The sequence below is a fragment of the Coffea arabica genome, chromosome 8c (assembly GCF_036785885.1).
Source record: "Coffea arabica cultivar ET-39 chromosome 8c, Coffea Arabica ET-39 HiFi, whole genome shotgun sequence".
In the NCBI taxonomy this organism is placed as follows: Eukaryota; Viridiplantae; Streptophyta; class Magnoliopsida; order Gentianales; family Rubiaceae; genus Coffea; species Coffea arabica.
The window spans coordinates 38178181-38197552 of NC_092325.1; the positions used below are offsets into that span (position 1 = coordinate 38178181).

General features: G+C 34.9%; 1 protein-coding gene across 2 annotated transcripts; it reads right to left on the reverse strand.

Moving 5' to 3' along the window:
* Window positions 1-6985: 6985 nt before the first annotated feature.
* On the reverse strand, window positions 6986-11137 carry LOC113706660 (receptor kinase-like protein Xa21). 2 transcript variants are annotated; one of them, XR_003452072.2, is made up of 3 exons: window positions 8109-11137; window positions 7389-7857; window positions 6986-7219 (listed from the first exon to the last, which is right to left on the reverse strand). XR_003452072.2 is itself a non-coding variant. In XM_027228592.2 (3 exons), the coding sequence occupies exons 1-2, from the start codon at window positions 10849-10851 to the stop codon at window positions 7454-7456; spliced, it is 3147 nt and encodes a 1048-aa protein (XP_027084393.1). In that variant the 5' UTR covers window positions 10852-11135; the 3' UTR covers window positions 6986-7219; window positions 7445-7453. The 2 variants fall into 2 exon arrangements, 1 of the variants encoding a protein (XP_027084393.1); XM_027228592.2 differs by having other exon boundaries at window positions 7445-7857; window positions 8109-11135.
* Window positions 11138-19372: the final 8235 nt, after the last annotated feature.

The following is a 19372-nucleotide window of genomic DNA, read 5'->3' on the forward strand; positions in this document are numbered from 1 at the left end:
AAACTATACTAATACCCGTTGAACGTTTTGAAAAAATTTCTTATTTTGTTCACTTGATTATTTTTTTTTTTTACCCAATTCGATTTGATCATTTAGCCTAGCTTAGATGCCTCATCTTTCCCATTCGTCTAATGTCTGCCTTTATCTCACTGATTAAAAGGTCCCAGATTTAATACGGTATCTTACCCAGAGATATTTTCATCTATTGTCTTCGTCCGGTAAAGCCATTTACATATAGAAATGTGTTAAATTTTGTATTATTTAATTAATAGTTATTAGATTTTAAGGAAATAAAAAAGAATTAAAATGTGATGTTATGAAGGAGAAAAAATAATATGATAAAAAGTGAAACAGAAAGTAGCACAAAAGATCTGTCGTGCGTATCAATGAAATTGAATAAAATGGGCAAAATAAGGTATTTACTATTATTGCATAACCTTTTTGAGCACCCCCAACAAAATAGGAATAAAAATAAAAAAGATTAGTACATACTGACTGATTATGCAGGTGATGATGCATATCATTATCATGTAATTTAATACTAAATGATTTTTCTTATGACCACCTTAACTTGATCGGGCAATGTATGGCTGTGCTAGCAAGGGAACATATGGCTTTATTGTGCAATTGATTCCTGGCTTCTACCCCCTTTATGTCGTCCACATTGTGACTAAGATTTCATATGATTGCAAAATCAACATTCAACATTGCAAAATCAATATTATGGAAACATAAGATTTATTGTAGAATACAGGAGTAAAAAGATGTTCAAGCAGAATTGAGCCAATTGACCATCTTTCAAAACATCCAGTTCCTAGAAAGAAAGCCAAAGGTGTCTTCTTTATCTGCTCACACAACTGGCAACTTCAGCTCGGAGATTCAAACCAACAAACAGCTGCAAATCCAGATTTTATGCATTAGTACCTGCAAGAAGACATCGGGTGTGTTTGGATTAAGAAGATTTGAAGTAAAATAATTTACTTCACAAATTCCAACCACTTTTTTATCCTTCCAATCATCTTTTTATTTCATATATATCACGTTACAAAAAATGCTATAGTAATTATCTCAAATAAATCATCCAAATAAACTCTTATCCAAACAAACTCATCATTTTCCGCGCTAGTGAGCACAACACATAACTTTTTTTTTTTTTTTTTGGCTAAAATAGATTCTGAATAGTAGAACTGATCAGTTAGCTTGCAAGACTGGTCAAGAAAAAAAAAATCGTTTATCTAATAGAAAAATTGAACCACAATTTGTGACTACTAAATTCTCACGTACATCTGTAGCTATTAAACTCCAAGATTTTCTTGATGTACCCTGACACCAAGAAAAACATCCTTAATGAGATGTAATTTGCGGACAACTTCATTCATGTGCATCCGATCATTTGGCAATCTTTGTGAGCATTTGAGGCCTAGTTTTCACAGGGAAATAACGCCCTCCATCTCTCTTACACAATTGATATTTTCCCTTCCAGGAGTCATTCTTCTGTTTCCATCTCCTGCTTTAGAAAGAATCAAGGGATCCACGATCTCACAAACTTGTTCAGACAGAGCCCTATTAACATAGTTATGTAGATCTAGTTCATCCATAAACATATCATCTGTTGGCCTCCTCCTAGTGATTATCTCTAGCAAAAGAATACCACAGCTATAGACATCTCCTAGAGTTGATGCAGCAAGACCCATTCCGTACTCTGAATTTTTGTTTTTAGATATATTATGTTACTTTGTACAAGAAAAACTTAAGAAAATAGAGAAAATTATCTAAGGATGATAAACTGAATCAATTGTTTAGATTGGGGTAGATTAAGCATAGCTACAAAGTACTGGTTCATAAATGAGACTTAATTGAAATTGTTAGAAGGTGAATCACTACAAGCCTCGGCTCAATTGCTCATTGTCCCCTTAAAATTGTTTTATCAATAAGTAACTCCAATACATAATATATCATCCAAGAATATGACAAAAATCATTTGCAATTTTTTTACTTTAAGTGCACAAATTTATTTGCTATTTCTCATCTTCTTTTTGTTTTTTGCTTGCTTTTTTAAAAAAATTTTCTTCTCCTTATGGACATGCCACCTTTTCTTTGCCATTTGTTTCAATGATATGTAATTATGTATATTTTTTCTTGTTATTATTTAATATTAGTCTCAATTTGCATATTAAAGTAGGTGACTGAAAATTGTGGTATGTTATTTCAAATTATGCTTTAACATAAAAGCTCTGTGTATATTTTCAGTGTTATCCCATAGAAAAATGATATCAAACAAATCATAGAACTTGGATGAAAGAGTTTCAAAATTTTTTTTCTTAAATTTATGAAGAGGAATCTTACAAAACGGAATGTACCAGTACAGCTAATTTGGGGAGGAGTGGATTGGGTGGAAGTGAGAGATTTTGGGTTTGAATTTGAGAGTTTAATTAGTCTGCGCACAATTGAGTAAAATTTATATTACCTGGGGCTGCGCGGCCGATTGTTCCTTTTATAGCTATTATACTGCTGGTTCCTTGCAAGGAAGATCTGTTGATGGGTTTTGGGAGAAGCCTTGCCAATCCAAAATCACCCACATGTGCAACAAGATCATTTTCAAGAAGAATGTTACTTGGTTTTAGATCACAGTGAACAATCTCAGCTTCGCAGTGGTTGTGAAGATACTGCAATGCTGAAGCTACATCAATTGCAATGTTCAGCTTCTGAGAAAGATTGAGACTTCTTGAGTTTGTTGCCTGATCAGTTGTCTCCGCAGGATGCAGCCACAAGTCCAGATTTCCATTTTCCATGAACTCGTAGACTAAAGCTTTGAATTCATCACCCTTGGAATCAATGCTGGAGCAATAACTCACGATAGAGACAAGGTTTCTATGGCGAATGTTTCTCAATGTGTTGCACTCGGCCTTAAAACTTTTGGAAGCCCCATTCTTTTGAAGATCAAGAACTTTGACTGCTACAAGCATATTGCCATGTTTTTCTAGCCTTCCTTTGTAGACAGATCCAAAATTTCCTGAACCAATTAGGTTTTCTGGAGAAAATCCTGAAGTTGCCCGATGAAGTTCATGTAAGAAATTCGTAAGAGCTTATTGAATCTTGTAGGCATGCTAGAGAATCCGGCCACCAGTCTTCTTTCTCTTTTTCGATATACCAAGAAATATAACAACACTGTACCAAGAACCAGAAGCGTTGCCGGTAAAACAATGGACAGCAATATGATAACCTTCAGCTTTCCTCTGTTTTTCCCCTTAATCACTGGACAAGGTGGGAACTCCAATTCTGGAATGCCTCCACAGAGTTTGTTGTTGCCAATCAATGATATTTGACTTGCATTGCTGAAAATCCCCGTGTTTGGTATCTCACCCTCGATGTCGTTATAGGAAAGGTTTAAGAATCTCAAATAGCGAAGCTTCTCAAGTTCTTTTGGTATTGGACCAGTTAACTTATTACTTGAAAGGTCTAATTGCTGGATGCTCTTCAAAGAAGCCAAATTTGGTGGAATTGTTCCTTGGAAAAAATTGGATTGCATAGAAAGATTCTCCAGATCTGAACAGTCAGCAAGTGATATGGGTATCCAGATATTGCAAATATTGACAGTTCATAAGAACATTGTCAAGTATATTGCCTCCTTCAAACTGGTTAAATGATAAGTCCAGATAGTATAGAGTGGTGGCATTACATAGGGTGGAGACTATCTGTCCTGAAAATTGATTGGTGTCAAAACGCAGATGTTGCAAATTTTGTAATTTGCCAAAATCTCTTGGAATGACCCCAGAAAGAGAGTTTTCTTCAAGGCCAAGGAGATATAGGTTGACAAAATTTCCAAACCCTTCTGGAATGGTTCCTGACAGTTGATTTCCCCCCAGGCCAGGAATAGTTTTGTGAGTTGATTTGAGAGATTGGCCATGACTCTAGGTATATTACCTCCAAATTTATTGCCATTCAAGGAAAGAATTCTTAGATCACTGCAGTTGGTCAATGATGCAATAAAGTCCAAGTCTCGGGTAGAATTATTGCCGAAGAAATTAACACCAAGATTTAATAATTGAAGATTTGTCAGCAATAAAGTCCAAGTCTCGGGAAGAATTATTGCCGAAGAAATTAACACCAAGATTTAATAATTGAAGATTTGTCAGATCTCCTAAATTAGCTGGAACTTGGCCTGCAACTTTATTCTTGGAAAGATCAAGTACCTCAAGCCCAGTTACAAGTGTCGAGCCTGTGTAATAATAATAATAATAATCCTAAGTGCTATGACCCTTTGATGTCGAGTACCACATGTGAGTCCTTCCCACTGACAATGGTGTTGTGAATGGTTCCAGGAGTTCAGGACTCCAAACGGGTCATCATGTATCTGCTTCTTCAATTCAAGCAGAGCAAGGCTATCGGTTTCATTCTGAAATTGTTTTGCAGCTGAAGCAAGGTTCATTTTGAAAGTTCATGGCAGCTAAGAGTAGGAGAAAAATGTTCGCTAATGTTGATGAGAGAAATGCCCACATGGTATTTGGAATTTCGAAGAGCGGAGAAGGCAAAAATGGATTAATTTGCAACAAATTGATCATAGAAAGATAAAAGTTTCTGCGGAATGGGAACAATGTTTTGGGCTGTTATAGAATCTTGTATATAGCCCACACAATTGGAACTAATGGAACTTAATTTTCTTGGACTACTACTTTTCAAGCCATGAAAGCTGGGATTAATGTGATCATCTACCAGAGATGATGATTAGCGGGAAGCCTTCATTTGTGTGGAGTACATGATCTTCCCAATTAACACAAATCACAAGAATGTTGATATGCTAGAATCTGTCGGTTGGCTTAGGTGAGTTCTGTTTAATCTGTTCCCAAATTTTCCCTTTTTTTATGTTGTTTTAATGCCATTTTCTCAAAAATTTTTAATTTTTTTTTTTTAAAAAGAAGGGTTTGTTTTTGATGTTATAATTTTTAGTTTTTTCTCTATTTATGTTGACTTAATGTCATGCGCATATGAGAGACAAATTTTTAGTTTTTGGTGTCTTCTAGATTTAGAAAAAAATTAAAGTAATGTTCCAATGTTATCCCTAAAATCTGTATCAGATTGTCATCCTGAAGCTAATTTGCTTCATTTTAGAATGTGTGACAGACAAGAAAGTTTTTTTTTTTTTTCCAAAACATGAGAGACAATTTGGTGTTCTTCAATAAATAGAGGGTCAGTTTGTAGTCAAAATCCTACTGTTTTAAATCTTGAAACATGCATTAATTATCTGCTAAATCATAAGCTCATTCTCATTTAGCAAACAACTCCGCATTCTGCAGTAAACTCAAAGCAGAAAATTTTCCAAGTAATGTATCACTACTAGACAGGTTTTTTTTTCAGAATTTTGATGTATTTTTAAAAAAGGTTATGACCCTTTTCCCCCATGATGATGATGATGATGGTAATAACCCTGCAATGAAGGCAAACATAAGCCTTTTTGGTGAGTGAGTTTTTTCCATGCATGCCAATTCTGGTTCATTGGACAAGGTCAGGATACAGATGAAAGAGCCAACAAAATTCCACTTTCTACTTCTGAATTTCAATCAAAATCATATTCAACCAAAAATCACCAGCATAAACTCCAATTAATCTCGATGAAACATTAAAGGAAAATAAAGATTACAGCATTATTTAAAAACACAACATCAACCATATTGGTAAAATCACAACTGCACATACCGGTAGTCCATGTCCTCCACACCAAAATCCAAATAAATGAGAAACCACCCCATCTGTTTGCACCAACCTAAACACCCTATCCTCCACCTCCATTCGTTTCCCTTCCGTCCTCAATGTAATTGCCATCCCTGAATCATCCTTCTGAATCATACCCAGCTGTTTCTCAATATTCCCTCACAACACATCAAAAACCTCTGCATTTTCCAAAATTGTTTGCAAAATTTTGGTGAGACCAGAGCACTGAGTCGAAGCGGCCACCTTTGGCTACAATTGTTTGCCAAATTGATCCGGCAAGCTCCGGGCTTTGGACTCTGAGACTACGTAAAGTCGCCCGAAGTGGCTCGAATTGGGCTAAAAAGAGATGGTTTGCTGTGAGTTTACAGAGGAACTCTGTTTCTTTTTCTTCCATGGATAATCTATGGAGAGATTAACAGGTATTGATGCATACATACAGCTTCGGTAAACGTCTAGGTTTCCGTCCAAAAAGGACCGCCGGAGCGGAGTTGAGATCGGTTAATATATGGTTGAAGAAATATGAGAGGGAGAGTTGGATGCTGGGGATTATTATACTAGCAAAGCTGAGTTAAGCGGGGGGTGCGGGAAAGCAAGAAGGGTTAATTTCATTTTGCGCCATTTAAACTTCAATTTTAAAAATGAAACACTCTACTCCCTAAATTATAAATTTCGTCTCACTTCAATGCAATTCTTAGACGGAACGCGAAAGAAAACTGATACTACTAGAATAATAATTATCACATTCCGTTCACTTATGAGCGTAACTGAAATGAAACAAAATTATTTGGGGACAAAAATGTAAATTCATGAGACCCAAAAAACCAAAAAAAAAAAAATCCTCTCAATCCAAGGACGATTCTTTTGTTGTACCTTCGTCTACTCATTCTTGTTCGTCTTAATTTAATGGTCCCTTCTCCTTGTTCTACTCCTCACCAGCCCACCCGGTAATCTAACTCTCTCACCTTTCCAACTCAATTTTTAATCTCCAAAAATGTAAGAACGAAGGAAGAAAAAGAAAATTTGTTTGATTTTTAATGGTTTTTAAGGGTTTCTGAATTGACATTTATGTCCCAATACATCTGGTTAATTTTAGTTAACGGAATTATTCTGTTAATTTTGAGCATTCCATGAAGTATGTTAAAATTTTGAGCATTCTGTTAAAGTGATAAGTACAATTGATCCTCACCTTTTATCCCCTTATGTTGTTCTCATGGTAACTGAAATTTCATATAGTAGCAAAATCAAAATTCAAAGAAAATGGGAGCAAGACTATGCATTGTCAGTATAATGTATTCTATTTTATGCAAGCACAAGATCCAAGCACAATATGGAAGCATTAAGATGTTCAAGCAGAATTGAACCAAGAACATCTAATTCTTATAAAGAAAGACTATAGGAATATGTTTGAATCATCCATTTATTTTTATTTTCAAATAAAAAGCCAAAGGTGTCTTCTTCATTAGCTCACCCCATTAACAACTTCAGCTTGGAGATTCGGACCTGTAACCAGCTGCAAATCAAGAATTCATGCATTAGTATGAGAAGCCATCTTTTTCCATGCTTGTAAGCACAACAAATAGATTTTGCCTTTTTTTTTTTTTTTGGGTTTGGATTGGAATAGATTTTGACTGATAGAACGAGCTAGCTTGCAAGCCTAGGTCAAGAATAAAATTCTTTACCTAATATAGAAAAAATGGACTTCAACTTGGGGGCTGTGTTAAATTCTTGTGTATACCTGTAGATATTAAGCTTCAAGATTTTCTTGATGCACCCTAACACCAAGGAAAACATCCTTAATGAGATGTAATTTTCTGACAACTTCATTCATATGCATCCTATCATTTGGTAATCTTGCAGAGCACATAAGTCCAATTTTCAGCAGGGAAATAATGCACTCCATCTCTTTCCCACCATTGCTATTTTTCCCTTCAGGAGTCATATTTCTGTTTTCATCTCCTTCAAGAAAAAGCAACGGGTCCACTATCTCAGAAACTCGTTCATGCAAAGCCCCATTAACATAGTTATGTAGATCAAGATCACCCACGAATGTATCATCTGTTGGCCTTCTTCCTGTAATCATCTCTAACAAAAGAATACCGTAGCTGTAGACATCCCCCTGAGTTGATGCCGCAAGACCCATTCCATACTCTGAGATTTTGTTTCGAGACATATTATTATTGGGTAGTAAAAGAAAAACTATATAAAAGAAATAAGTGATTAAAATTAATCAAATGTTAGATTGGGGCATAATGGACCTCCTTTTAGAACAAGATGACTTTAATTAAAATTAGCGCTCTCATAGTAATTATAATAAAAAAATTAAAAAGAATTAAATGACCCAAAGTTCTATATTTCTGCGCACAATTAAGTAAATTCTTGACCATAAAAATTTGTGTTACCTGGGGCTGCGTAGCCGATTGTTCCTTTTATAGCAATAGTACTGCTGCCTTCTTGCTCGGAAGATCTGTTGATGGGTTTCGGGAGAAGCCTTGCCAATCCAAAATCACCCACATGAGCAACAAGATCATTGTCAAGAAGAATGTTACTTGGTTTTAGATCACAGTGAACAATCTTAGCTTCGCAGTGGTTCTGAAGATACTGCAATGCAGAAGCCACATCAATTGCAATGTTCAGCTTCTGAGAAAGATTAAGACTTCTTGAGCTTGTTGCCTGATCAGTTGTCTCTGAAGGATGCAGCCACAAGTCCAGATTTCCATTTTCCATGAACTCATAGACTAGAGCTTTGAATTCATCACCTTTGGAATCAATACTGGAGCAATAACTCACGACAGAAACGAGGTTTCTATGGCGAATATTTCTCAATGCTTTGCACTCCGCCTTAAAACTTTTCGAAGCTCCGTTCTTTTGAAGATCAAGAACTTTAACTGCTACAAGCTTGTTGCCATGTTTTTCTAGCCTTCCTTTGTAGACAGCTCCAAAATTTCCTGAACCAATTAAGTTTTCTGGAGAAAATCCAGAAGTTGCACGAAGAAGTTCATGGTAAGAAATTCGCAAGAGCTTATTGACTCTTGTAGGCATGCTAGAGAATCCTGTCACCATTCTTCTTTCTCTTTTTCGATGTACCAAGAAATATAACAACAATGCACCGAGAACCAGAAGCGTTGCTGATAAAACAATGGACAGCAATATGACAACCTTCAGCTTTCCTCTGTTTTTCCCCTTGATCACTGGGCAAGGTGGGAACTCCAATTCTGGAATGCCTCCACAGAGTTTGTTGTTGCCAGTCAATGATATTTGACTTGCAATACTGAAGACTCCAGTGTTCGGTATCTCACCCTCGATGTCGTTATAAGAAAGGTTTAAGTACCTCAAAAATTGAAGCTTCTCAAGTTCTTTGGGTATTGGACCAGTCAAGTTATTACTTGAAAGGTCTAATTGCTGGATGCTCTTCAAAGAAGCCAAATTTGGTGGAATTGTTCCTTGGAAAAAATTGGCATCCATATAAAGATTCTCCAGATCTGAACAGTCAGCAAGTGAGATGGGTATAGCTCCAGCAAGTTGGTTGTGGGAAACCGAGAAATTCACCAAATGTACAAGCTTTCCAACTTCAGGAGGCAGAGAACCGGTAAAAGAATTTTCACTTAATCCCATAGCAATCAGTGATGAGTGCGCCTCCGGAAAATGTGGTGATATAAATCCAGTGAAGTTGTTTTGAGATATATCCAGAATTTGCAAATTTTGACAGTTCATAAGAACATTGTCAAATATATTGCCCCCTTCAAACTGGTTGGTCGACAAATACAGCTCGGATAGACCGGTGGCGTTGCATAGAGTAGAGAGCATCTGTCCTGACAACTCATTTAGGCTTAGACTTAGAATTTGCAAATTTTGTAATTTGCCAAAATCTCTTGGAATGACCCCTGAAAGATAGTTTTCTTCAAGGCCAAGTCGAATTAGGTTGACAAAGTTTCCAAATCCTTGTGGAATGGTTCCTGACAGTTGATTTGTTCCCAGGTACAATTTAGTGAGTTGATTTGATAGATTGCCCATGACTTTAGGTATATTACCTCCAAAATTATTGTAACTCAATGAAAAAGCGCTTAGATCACTGCAGTTGGTCAATGATGCAATAAAATCTAAGTCTCCAGTTGAATTACCGCCGAAGAGGTTTACTTCAAGATTTAAAAATTGAAGATTTGTCAGATCTCCTAAATTAGCTGGAACTTGGCCTGCGAACTTATTGCTGGAAAGATCAAGTTCCTCAAGCCCAGAAGCATTGGTGATTGAAGTGGGAAAGTTTCCAGAGAAATTGTTCACCCCGACATACAACACTTGTAGATTTGGTAGGGTGAGACCGATGTTGGTTGGGAGATTGCCATGAAAGGAATTGCCGGCCACTGAAATAACAGTAATGGCTGAACTATTAAAGATGGAGGCAGGGATTATACCAGATAGATTATTTTCTGCTGCTCCTAATCCAGCAAACCTTTTTAAGAGCCCCATCTCCATGGGCAGATTTCCCTCCAGATTGTTAAAGTCGAAAGCGAGTTGAGACAGCGATGATAAGTTACCAATGGAGGAGGGAATCTCTCCTGTCAGATTGTTTATAAAAAGAACAAGACTTTCAAGCTTCTTCAGGTTGCTCAGCTGATCAATCGGAATTTTCCCTTCTAGCTTGTTCTCGATTAGGCTAATAGTTACCAACTCTGAGCAGTAGCTCAGGTTTGCTGGGATTTTTCCACCGATCGCGTTACTTGAGAGGTTCAGGACTCTCAGCCTGAAGAGGCGACCGAATTCTTGGGGAATCTCACCATGGAATTGATTCTCCCCAAGTTGGATGAACCTCATGAAGCTTAGATTTCCGACATGAGGAGATATGGTTCCAGACAACTGCTTATGCCGTAGAGTCAAGGCTATCACCCTCTGATGTCGAGTACCACATGTGACTCCTTCCCACTGGCAATGGTGCTGTGAATGGTTCCAGGAGTTCAGCACTCCCAGCGGGTCATTGTATATCTGCTTCTTGAATTCAAGCAGAGCAAGACGATCAGTTTCATTTTTAAATTGTTTAGAAGCTGAAACATGGCTTACTGAAAAGATCATGGCAACTAAGAGAAGGAGAAATATGTTCGCTAATGTTGATGATGAGCAAAATCCCCACATGGTATTGGGAACTTCCATGAGCTGTTGGATGCGAAGATGGAATAATTTGCAACAAATTGATGATTGAATGATAAAAGTTTCTGCCGAATGGGAACAATGTTTTGAAATGTTCAGTAAGCTTCCACAAACTTACAATTTACGCATATCGACCATGACTAATACTTTTCAAACCGTGAAAGCTGGGATTAATGTGATCATCTACCAGAGATGATGATTAACAGGAAGCCTTCATTTGTACTGTTGATGAATCATTTTCAGGTACAGAAGATCCTTTGCCACGGGAACTTCTATTCTCCTATTAACGACAAAGTGCTCATGAGTTAAAAGTCACTCAGCTGTTCAGATTAGATATATTCATCGTAATTCATGCACTCAGGTCGATATTTTTTTGGTTAACCATTTTGCATCCATATAATTTCCAGAATCCGTTAACTGACTACTTTTCTCTTAATTTGTCTACTTGTCCCTAAATCATTAGTCAATTCTAATATTTTGTACCACTCAAAACAAATAATGTCTAAAAAAAATTAATATCCCTAATATAATAATAAAAATTATTATATATTTATGGATATAGATCTTGTTAAATTTTATCCCCGTAATTACATATATTTTAGAAAAAAAAAAATCTCGTTCGTCTCACATGATAAGGAAAAACATATTAGTACAAAACTAAATTATAAAAACATTATTAACGATCTATAGATGGGTTTGCTTGGATTGGAGATTATTTGGAAAATTTTTTAGAATAAAATCATTTTTGCAATTTGAAATTTGTGAGATAAAAAGGTGGTTGAAAATTAAAGTGATTAGAAAAAGGAGTTCAAATGCAAAAAAAAAAAAAAAAAGAAAAACTTTTAGAAAAATTTAGCAATCCAAATAAATTTTAGGGTAAATTACTTATAACCCTCTTGTAATTTTACACAATGCCAGGTGACCCCCATAAGGTTTCAAAATAGTCACATAACTTTCCCATGATTTTATGTAAATTGAAAAATGGATAGAATATACAATCAGTTCTGGCATTTATACCAAACGCGCTCTAAAAGTGCGTGTGATAAAATCTTAATCTCCATATAACACCCTTATATTTTGTATAGATATTCACTTTATCCCCTATGATTTTTGTATTTATCCACATGGTTTCATATGCTTTTATACAAGGTAGTTAAGCGATCGATTGATTTAGCATTTAATGAGAGCACTACTGGTATTTTAGTTAACAACATTACATAGGCTATTTTCCGTCAAGTTTCCACTTTATATAAAATTATAGGGGTGAAATGGATATTTTGAAATATTAGAGGGTCATGTGGCAATAGATGAAATCATAGGGCGATTATATATAATTTATCGTAAATTTTAATTGCATCTAAGCAAGGTATATTAAAAGAACAACTCTAAAAATTTTGATCACTTTTCTTAGTTTTACTAATAAAAAAATGTAAAACACCATATAAAAAAATCTAGCTGCTAAAAGAAAAACTTAGCTGCATGCATATTTTCAAAGAGAAATTGGTAATATTCCAGTCATTTTTAGACTTTTAAAAATATTTTCATATTTTAATTTTTAATAACATTTTTGTTTTTTCCCGTTATTAAGTCATATTAGCGAGATATTTTCCTTAGTCTTAAAAAAAAAGTGCAATTGTAGAATAAAATTTAACTAGGACCATATCTATAAAATATTATTTTTTATTATTATACTAGGAATATAGATTTTTTAGATATTAATTGTCCTAAGTGCTATCAAATATTAGAGTTCACTAATGATTTTAGTAATAAACAAACAAATCGGTAAAAAAAATGATGTTAGAAAATAAAGTGTAAAGCAAACTATACTTTGAGCGACTTTCCACCAATCCTTGTACATTTCACGAGTTAAACAACCTGGGCAGCATCACGCGTAGCGTGAGAACCAGCCCCCCCCCCCCCCCCCCTCCGTAATAAATTATTGTCCGTTTTGCTTTGTTTTGGTCTTTCGCCTTTCTTTCTACAGGAGGTAAGAATCTCAATGTGTATGTATGGGAGAAGCAACAAAGAAATTTCTCTATCGACAATTTTTGAACATACAGAAAATATTCAATTAGAGTGACCCTCTTAGACTTTTCTCAAAGTTTTTCTAACCCCTTATTTACTTCGTCAATATTAACCAATCTGAATGCTCTCGCAATTTCTATATTCGTGGCCCACAATTTATTCTTTCATGTCTATGACTTGTCCACTTCACTCAACGACTTGTTAGGAAGGACCAAACAATTGCAGTTGACTTACTCTTTAAGTCTATAATTTTAAGCTTGCATTTTAGTACCCTGCATCATGTCTACTCTGCAAGGACCGGTAGACTTTAGTCTCCTCGTATAAATACTAGGGAGATGGACAAAGATAGAAAAGGTTTCAAATCATAAATTACTTGTTCACTATTAATATCTATTGCAAATAATAAATATCTTTCGGGATAAGATAAAGTTTGTTTGTCTATAATATACACTAATATAACGGACTGATTAGAACAACAGAGCGTAGTTTTAAAATATTTTAAAATGTGAAGAATGATATTCTTGACTAACATCCGAAATTTTCGATCATATAATAAAGGGTCAAAAACTTCCCTCAAGATTTAACCAGTTTTGCACTTTACGCTCTAACGTTATTTGTTTCTCATTTTATTAGTAAATTGTTGGTCAATTCTAACATTGCGTAACAAAAATGTCAAAAAAATATTGATACCCTTAAGAGTTAATTGCAGTAAATCCCCTTAAGGTATAGTTATTTTGAACTTCACCCTCTAATATCATCTTTTTGTTAATTTGTCTACTTGTCCCTAAAATCATTAGTCAATTCTAATATTTTGTTCCACTCAAAACAAATAATGTCTAAAAAACAAGTTACTCAAAAAATAGGCTCCACTTCACTCAAAAAACTTGTTAGAAAGGATCAAATAGTTGCTGTTGACTGACTTTTTATGTCTATAATTTTAAGCTTGTATTTTAGTACATTGCATGTCTTTTCTGCAAGGATTAGAAGACTTGAGTCTGTTGGTGTAAATACCACGAAGATGAACAAAGAAAGAAAAGGTTTCGAATAGAAACAAACTAATGGATAATATACCCACTTTCTTAATTTTAAAAATTTTCATATTTGTATTTATCGTTTAAAAATATCGTAATTTGAAGTGACTTTTTGGTAGGTGGACTCTATTGCCACAGAGTTGATATTTTTATTGTTTCATTTTACTTTATTTTTTTTGTTCCTTGCGTGCCCTGAGCATTATTTCAACAAGGCACTGGATTTTGTTGAAATAAAATACACTCTAACAAATACTTTGGGATGACATTATTGTCCATTTTGCTTTGTTTTGGTCTTTCACCTTTCTTTCTACTTTAGTTAAGAATCTCAAGTGACAAAACAAATTTCTCTATCCACAATTTTTTGGCATACAGAAAATATTCAATTAGACTTTTCTCAAAGTTTTTCTAACCCTCATTTACTTCGTCAATATCAACCAATCTGAATGCTCTCACAATTTCTATATTCGTGGCCCACAATTTATTATTCTTTCATGTCTACGACAGCGAGTCTGCTAAATGACTTGTCCACTTCACTCAACTACTTGTTAGGAAGGACCAAACAGTTGCTGTTGACTTACTTTTTAAGTCTATAATTTGAGCTTGCATTTCTATGCAAGGACCAGAAGACTTTAGTCTCTTGGTATAAACACTAGGGAGATGGAAACAGATAGAAAAGGTTTCAAATCAGAAATTACTGTTCTCAAAAAAAAATTCATAAATTACAGTAACTACTTTTCTTTAAGCTATACTTCTTCACTATTAATATCTATGGCAAAGGATAAATATCTTTCAGATAAGACAATTTTGTTTGTCTATGATATACACTAATATAACAGACCGATTAGAAAAGCAGAGCGTAGTTTTAAAATATTTTAAAATGTGAAGAATGATTTTCTGCAGTAAATCAATCCATTTACATGATCTTGCACAGCTAGAATTGTTATGATTCAAGAATTGTATCTTATAGTCAATGATCGAATAAATTTTCAAAGTTTTGCTTCATGTGAATCGGTATTTACATAAGAAGCGCAAGTGATCGGAAACATTGTCTAGAGTTGAGGCATCATTTGGTGGTAAAATTTTAATGAATTTTAACCGTTAACAAGGATCTGACCGTAAGTCCAAACTCCAAAGTCGGATCAAATCAAAAGAAACTTCTCAGTTCTCAAAAGTGAGTTCGGTCCTTGGAAAAATTTCCTTACTTCTCAGAACAGGATCCGACCCCGAGATCTGATTTGAATTAAATGCCAGATCTTTGAGTAGATCTAATTTTCTTGCTATCTCATTCATAGGCACCCGAATTGGGCTAAAAAGAGATGGTTTGCTGTGAGTTTACAGAGGAACTCTGTTTCTTTGTCTTCCATGGATAATCTATGGAGAGATTAACCGGTATTGATGCATACATACAGCTTCGGTAAACGTCTAGGTTTCCGTCCAAAAAGGACCGCCGGAGCGGAGTTGAGATCGGTTAATAGATAGTTGAAGAAATATGAGGGGGAGAGTTGGATGCTGGGATTATTATGGAAAGCAAGATGAGTTAAGCTGGGGATGCAGGAAAGCAAGAACGAAGGGGAGCAAGAAGGGTTAATTTCATTTTGCACCCTTTATACTTCAATTTTAGAAATGAAACGCTCTACTCCCTAAATTATAAATTTCGTCCCACTTCAATGCAATTCTTAGATGGAACGCGAAAGAAAACTGATACTGTACTAGAATAATAATTATCACATTCCATTAACTTATGAGTGTAACTGAAATGAAACAAAATTTTTTGGGGACAAAAATGTAAATTCATGAGACCCAAAAAAACAAAAAAAAACCCTCTCAATCCAATGACGATTCTTTTGTTGTACCTTCGTCTACTTATTCTTATTCATCTTATAAATTGAGAATAAATTGAGAATACCTTTTACTGATTTACAGAGCTGAAAAGTTGCTGTCACTAAGGTTCAAGAGTACTGAGGATCTCAAATAACAACCATGAAACCAATCTAACTGTGCTAGAATTTTCAAACCTAGGTTATCCATGAAATTGGTTAAACCAAAAAAAATTAGTCGAGGAATTCTAAAAGTCAGATGCAGTTACGAAAAATTGATTGTTTTCATATCACACCCTTTTTTAATCAATTTTGACATTGACCGCAAATGTCTCTTGTTCTTCAACATTAGTAGCATCATTGTTGTTTTGGTTGAGAATAATTCTTTTAGTTGGGATTTTTTTTTGGATATAGGGGTTTAAATATGGGGTGATGAAAGGATTGTCTACAGTCTGAACATGGTTTTGTGGGTTTCCAGAAAATTTGGATTTTTTGCTGTAAATTGAAAGTGGAAATTGGAAGCAGAGGTGCCGCTAGATTTGAAGGTAGGGTTGTATTAATTGTGGGTAATGTTGAGTGTGAGATCGAAGCATTTTTGGGAGCATGGATGGTCTTTAATTTCCTTTGGATTTGTTTTGCAGCGGATGACTATGTGGATATTCATTTTCAATGATGGAGAGATATGCATGTTATCGATTATGGTGTTGGACTTGGCTAAACCTTTGATTGTATGCTGTTGGCGATGGTGGTACCTTCTGTCTGGTAATAGAAAAGGAAATGAAAAAAAATGTAAGAATGAAGGAAGAAAAAGAAAATTTGTTTGATTTTTAAGAGGTTTTAAGGGTTTCTGAATTGACATTTATGTACCAATACATCAGGTTAATTTTAGTTAGGGTTAATTACATTTTATCCCCTTAAAGAATACTCTATTTCTCAGTTTATCCCCTAACCTTTAATTGTGCTCACTTAACCCCCTTTAGGATAAAATTGCCCTTGCATTATTTTAACTTTTCATTTACCTTGTTTTCCTTCCTTTCTTTTATCTCTTTTTATTTCTTTTAAATGAACAGTCAAAATAATGCAAGGGCAAATTTTGTCCTAAAGGGGGTTAAGTGAGTAAAATTAAAGGTTAGGGGGTAAACTGAGAAATGAGGTATTTTTTGAGGGGATAAAATGTGATTAACCCTTTTAGTTAAAATGATAAGTTAACGGAACATGGGAATTATTCTGTTAATTTTGAGCATTTTCGAGAAGAATTGTATTTAAGTTGGACAGAATTTATAATTTAGAGAGCAAAGCGTAGTTTAAGGACACAAATGATAGTTGGAGTAAAGAGTGCAAAGTGGAATTAACACAACTAAGAGCTTAAATAGCAAATGTCATTTCAAACAAACTGAAAATGGGATTGTTTAACGAACAAATCATTGTTAGTATATAGGATAGAAGGTTTTAAATACTTGCAAAGTTTGATATTTTAAGGGTTAATTACATTTACCTCCCTGAGTTTTGGCCAAACTACCAAACAAACCTTGAGGTTTGGCCAAATAACAGATACCCCCTTTTAAGTAACGTCTGTTAAATATTTTGGATGGAACTAGTGTAAAGACCAAATGTCCAACTGGTATCAACTGGACTAATTTTTTTTTTTTTTTTCAATTCCATGAGGAAAGAATTTGACAATACCTAATTACTGTTTTCTACTTTTAAGAAATCCATTTAATGCTTTTTAATTTTATATTAATCTTCTTCCTCACTAAATTTTAAAATATTTTAAAGTAGCTGCCATGGAAGCGGCAGTTCCTGGCCACCTCCACCCCAGGCTATCACCACTGAATAGCGAAATCTTGCCAAAGTTATAGGATGTGTTCAATTTTTAGAGTGGATCATGATTTGAACCTCAAGTTTCGCAAAAATTGATTGAAAAGTTACCAAATAAGAGTAACCAGTCGTGGCCTTCTTCTCCACTCGCACCCAAACCAGAATTCATGAACTTCACAAGAAATAATGCCCACGAAAAACAAACCAGCCTATAGATATAGAAGGAGACGTCAACAATTCTCTAATCAAGAGCCAAATACCAAAAACCTCAAAACTCACTTCGAAAAATCCCTGAAAATTGAAAGCCCATTTTCCTTTCAAACCACACATTCCTAAACTAGAATTGTCATAGAGCGTATAACATAAAAAAATGACTCTAAACTAGAATTTGGACCTTGATTCGAAGCAAAACTTGTCATCCTGTACACCACTATTGCAACAGAACAATAGAGGCATGGGATAGGATCTTATCTCCCCATCTATTTTCCTGGAAACCTCACAGTCACAAACCCATCACCAGGCAATCTCCAAATAGCTAGATGCTTTGTTTGAGTAGAATATGCGTTCAAAGGCCATTTTGCAGGCCGGGTTAGGAAGACGGAGCTTTGTATTGGCAAATTTTTTCAGAGGATTCTTTTTTCTAGATTTTGTTTTACTCCTTTCTTTTTTCCTTGCCATTTTTTCTTTTCGTTCCTTCTTTTTGACAATTTTTTTGTTAATTTGCCCATTTTCTTTTAACAATTGCGGTTTCAAAATACAGCATTACAATAAAGTCTTTTTTTTTTTTCCTCTCCCTTTCAGGTGCAGCAATTCTGTTAGTATACCATAGAGAAATGGAAAAAGAAAACATTCTTTTATTACTTCGAAAATAAAGAAGTTAAGAGTTTGTCTTGATAAATGGGCACCAGAAGGATAAATTTGGGTTAACACAATAGCTTTGTGCTGACATCAGCGGATTCTCTAACACCTTAGGACGTTAGGGAGGTTTTTGATAAACATCTGTTTATTGCAAGGGTGGATTGTTATTTCGTCAAACCTCAGGATTCAGTTGGTAATTTGTCCAAACCTAAAGGGAGGTATATGTAATTAACCCATATTTTAATTCAAACTGACAAGCTAAAAATGGGATTGTTTAACGAACAAATCATTGTTGGTATATAGGCTAGCAGGTTTTAGATACTTGCAAAGTTTGATATTTAAATTCAAACTGAAATAAATGTGACATACATCTAAATTCGTAAATACATATATTAATAGTTAACAGTGTAAAAAAGATTAATACTTAATGATATTATCAAAGCAACAAAGTCTACCTTCATATAAGTTGGTATTTCACATTGCTTCATAAACTAATTTTGTCAAAACAGTCTCTAAAAAAAAAAAAAGGAAAGTTTTGTCAAAACATTGCTGTTTGCCCCCTATACACTTTTTTGATTTCCTTTTCTCCCCGCTAATGGAGTCTTTTTTTACCACGATGGTAGAATGTTCCCATTTCCCAATTGACACCTTACCCAATTTGTGCTTCTCGCGAATTTTGACCCTAAGTTGGGCTGCCAGAGCCAGAGGACGCGACTTGCTCATGGATAAATTGTTCACTCAAAAATCCTTTTCCCTTCTGATTTTTTTTTTCTTGACAATTCCTCCAATTATTTAACATTTTATCTTTTCTTTTCATTTCTCCTTCCCCTTCACTTCCTTCTTTAACTGTTCTTTCAACCCGACTAACATTTTACGTTCAAAATCATCAAGATATGGCATAAAAGTATGAACCGCACCATGGAAAGATCCACAGCTTTAAGAGGCAAGATGACTTAATTGAGCAATACATGGATA

Excerpts from the sequence above, each read along its gene's own strand:
- LOC113706660 (XM_027228592.2), bottom strand. The coding sequence starts at position 10,851 with ATGGAAGTTCCCAATACCATGTGGGGATTTTGCTCATCATCAACATTA. Across the intron at positions 7,858-8,108 it reads AATCGGCTACGCAGCCCCAG|AGTATGGAATGGGTCTTGCG; the intron begins GTAACACAAATT and ends ACAAAATCTCAG.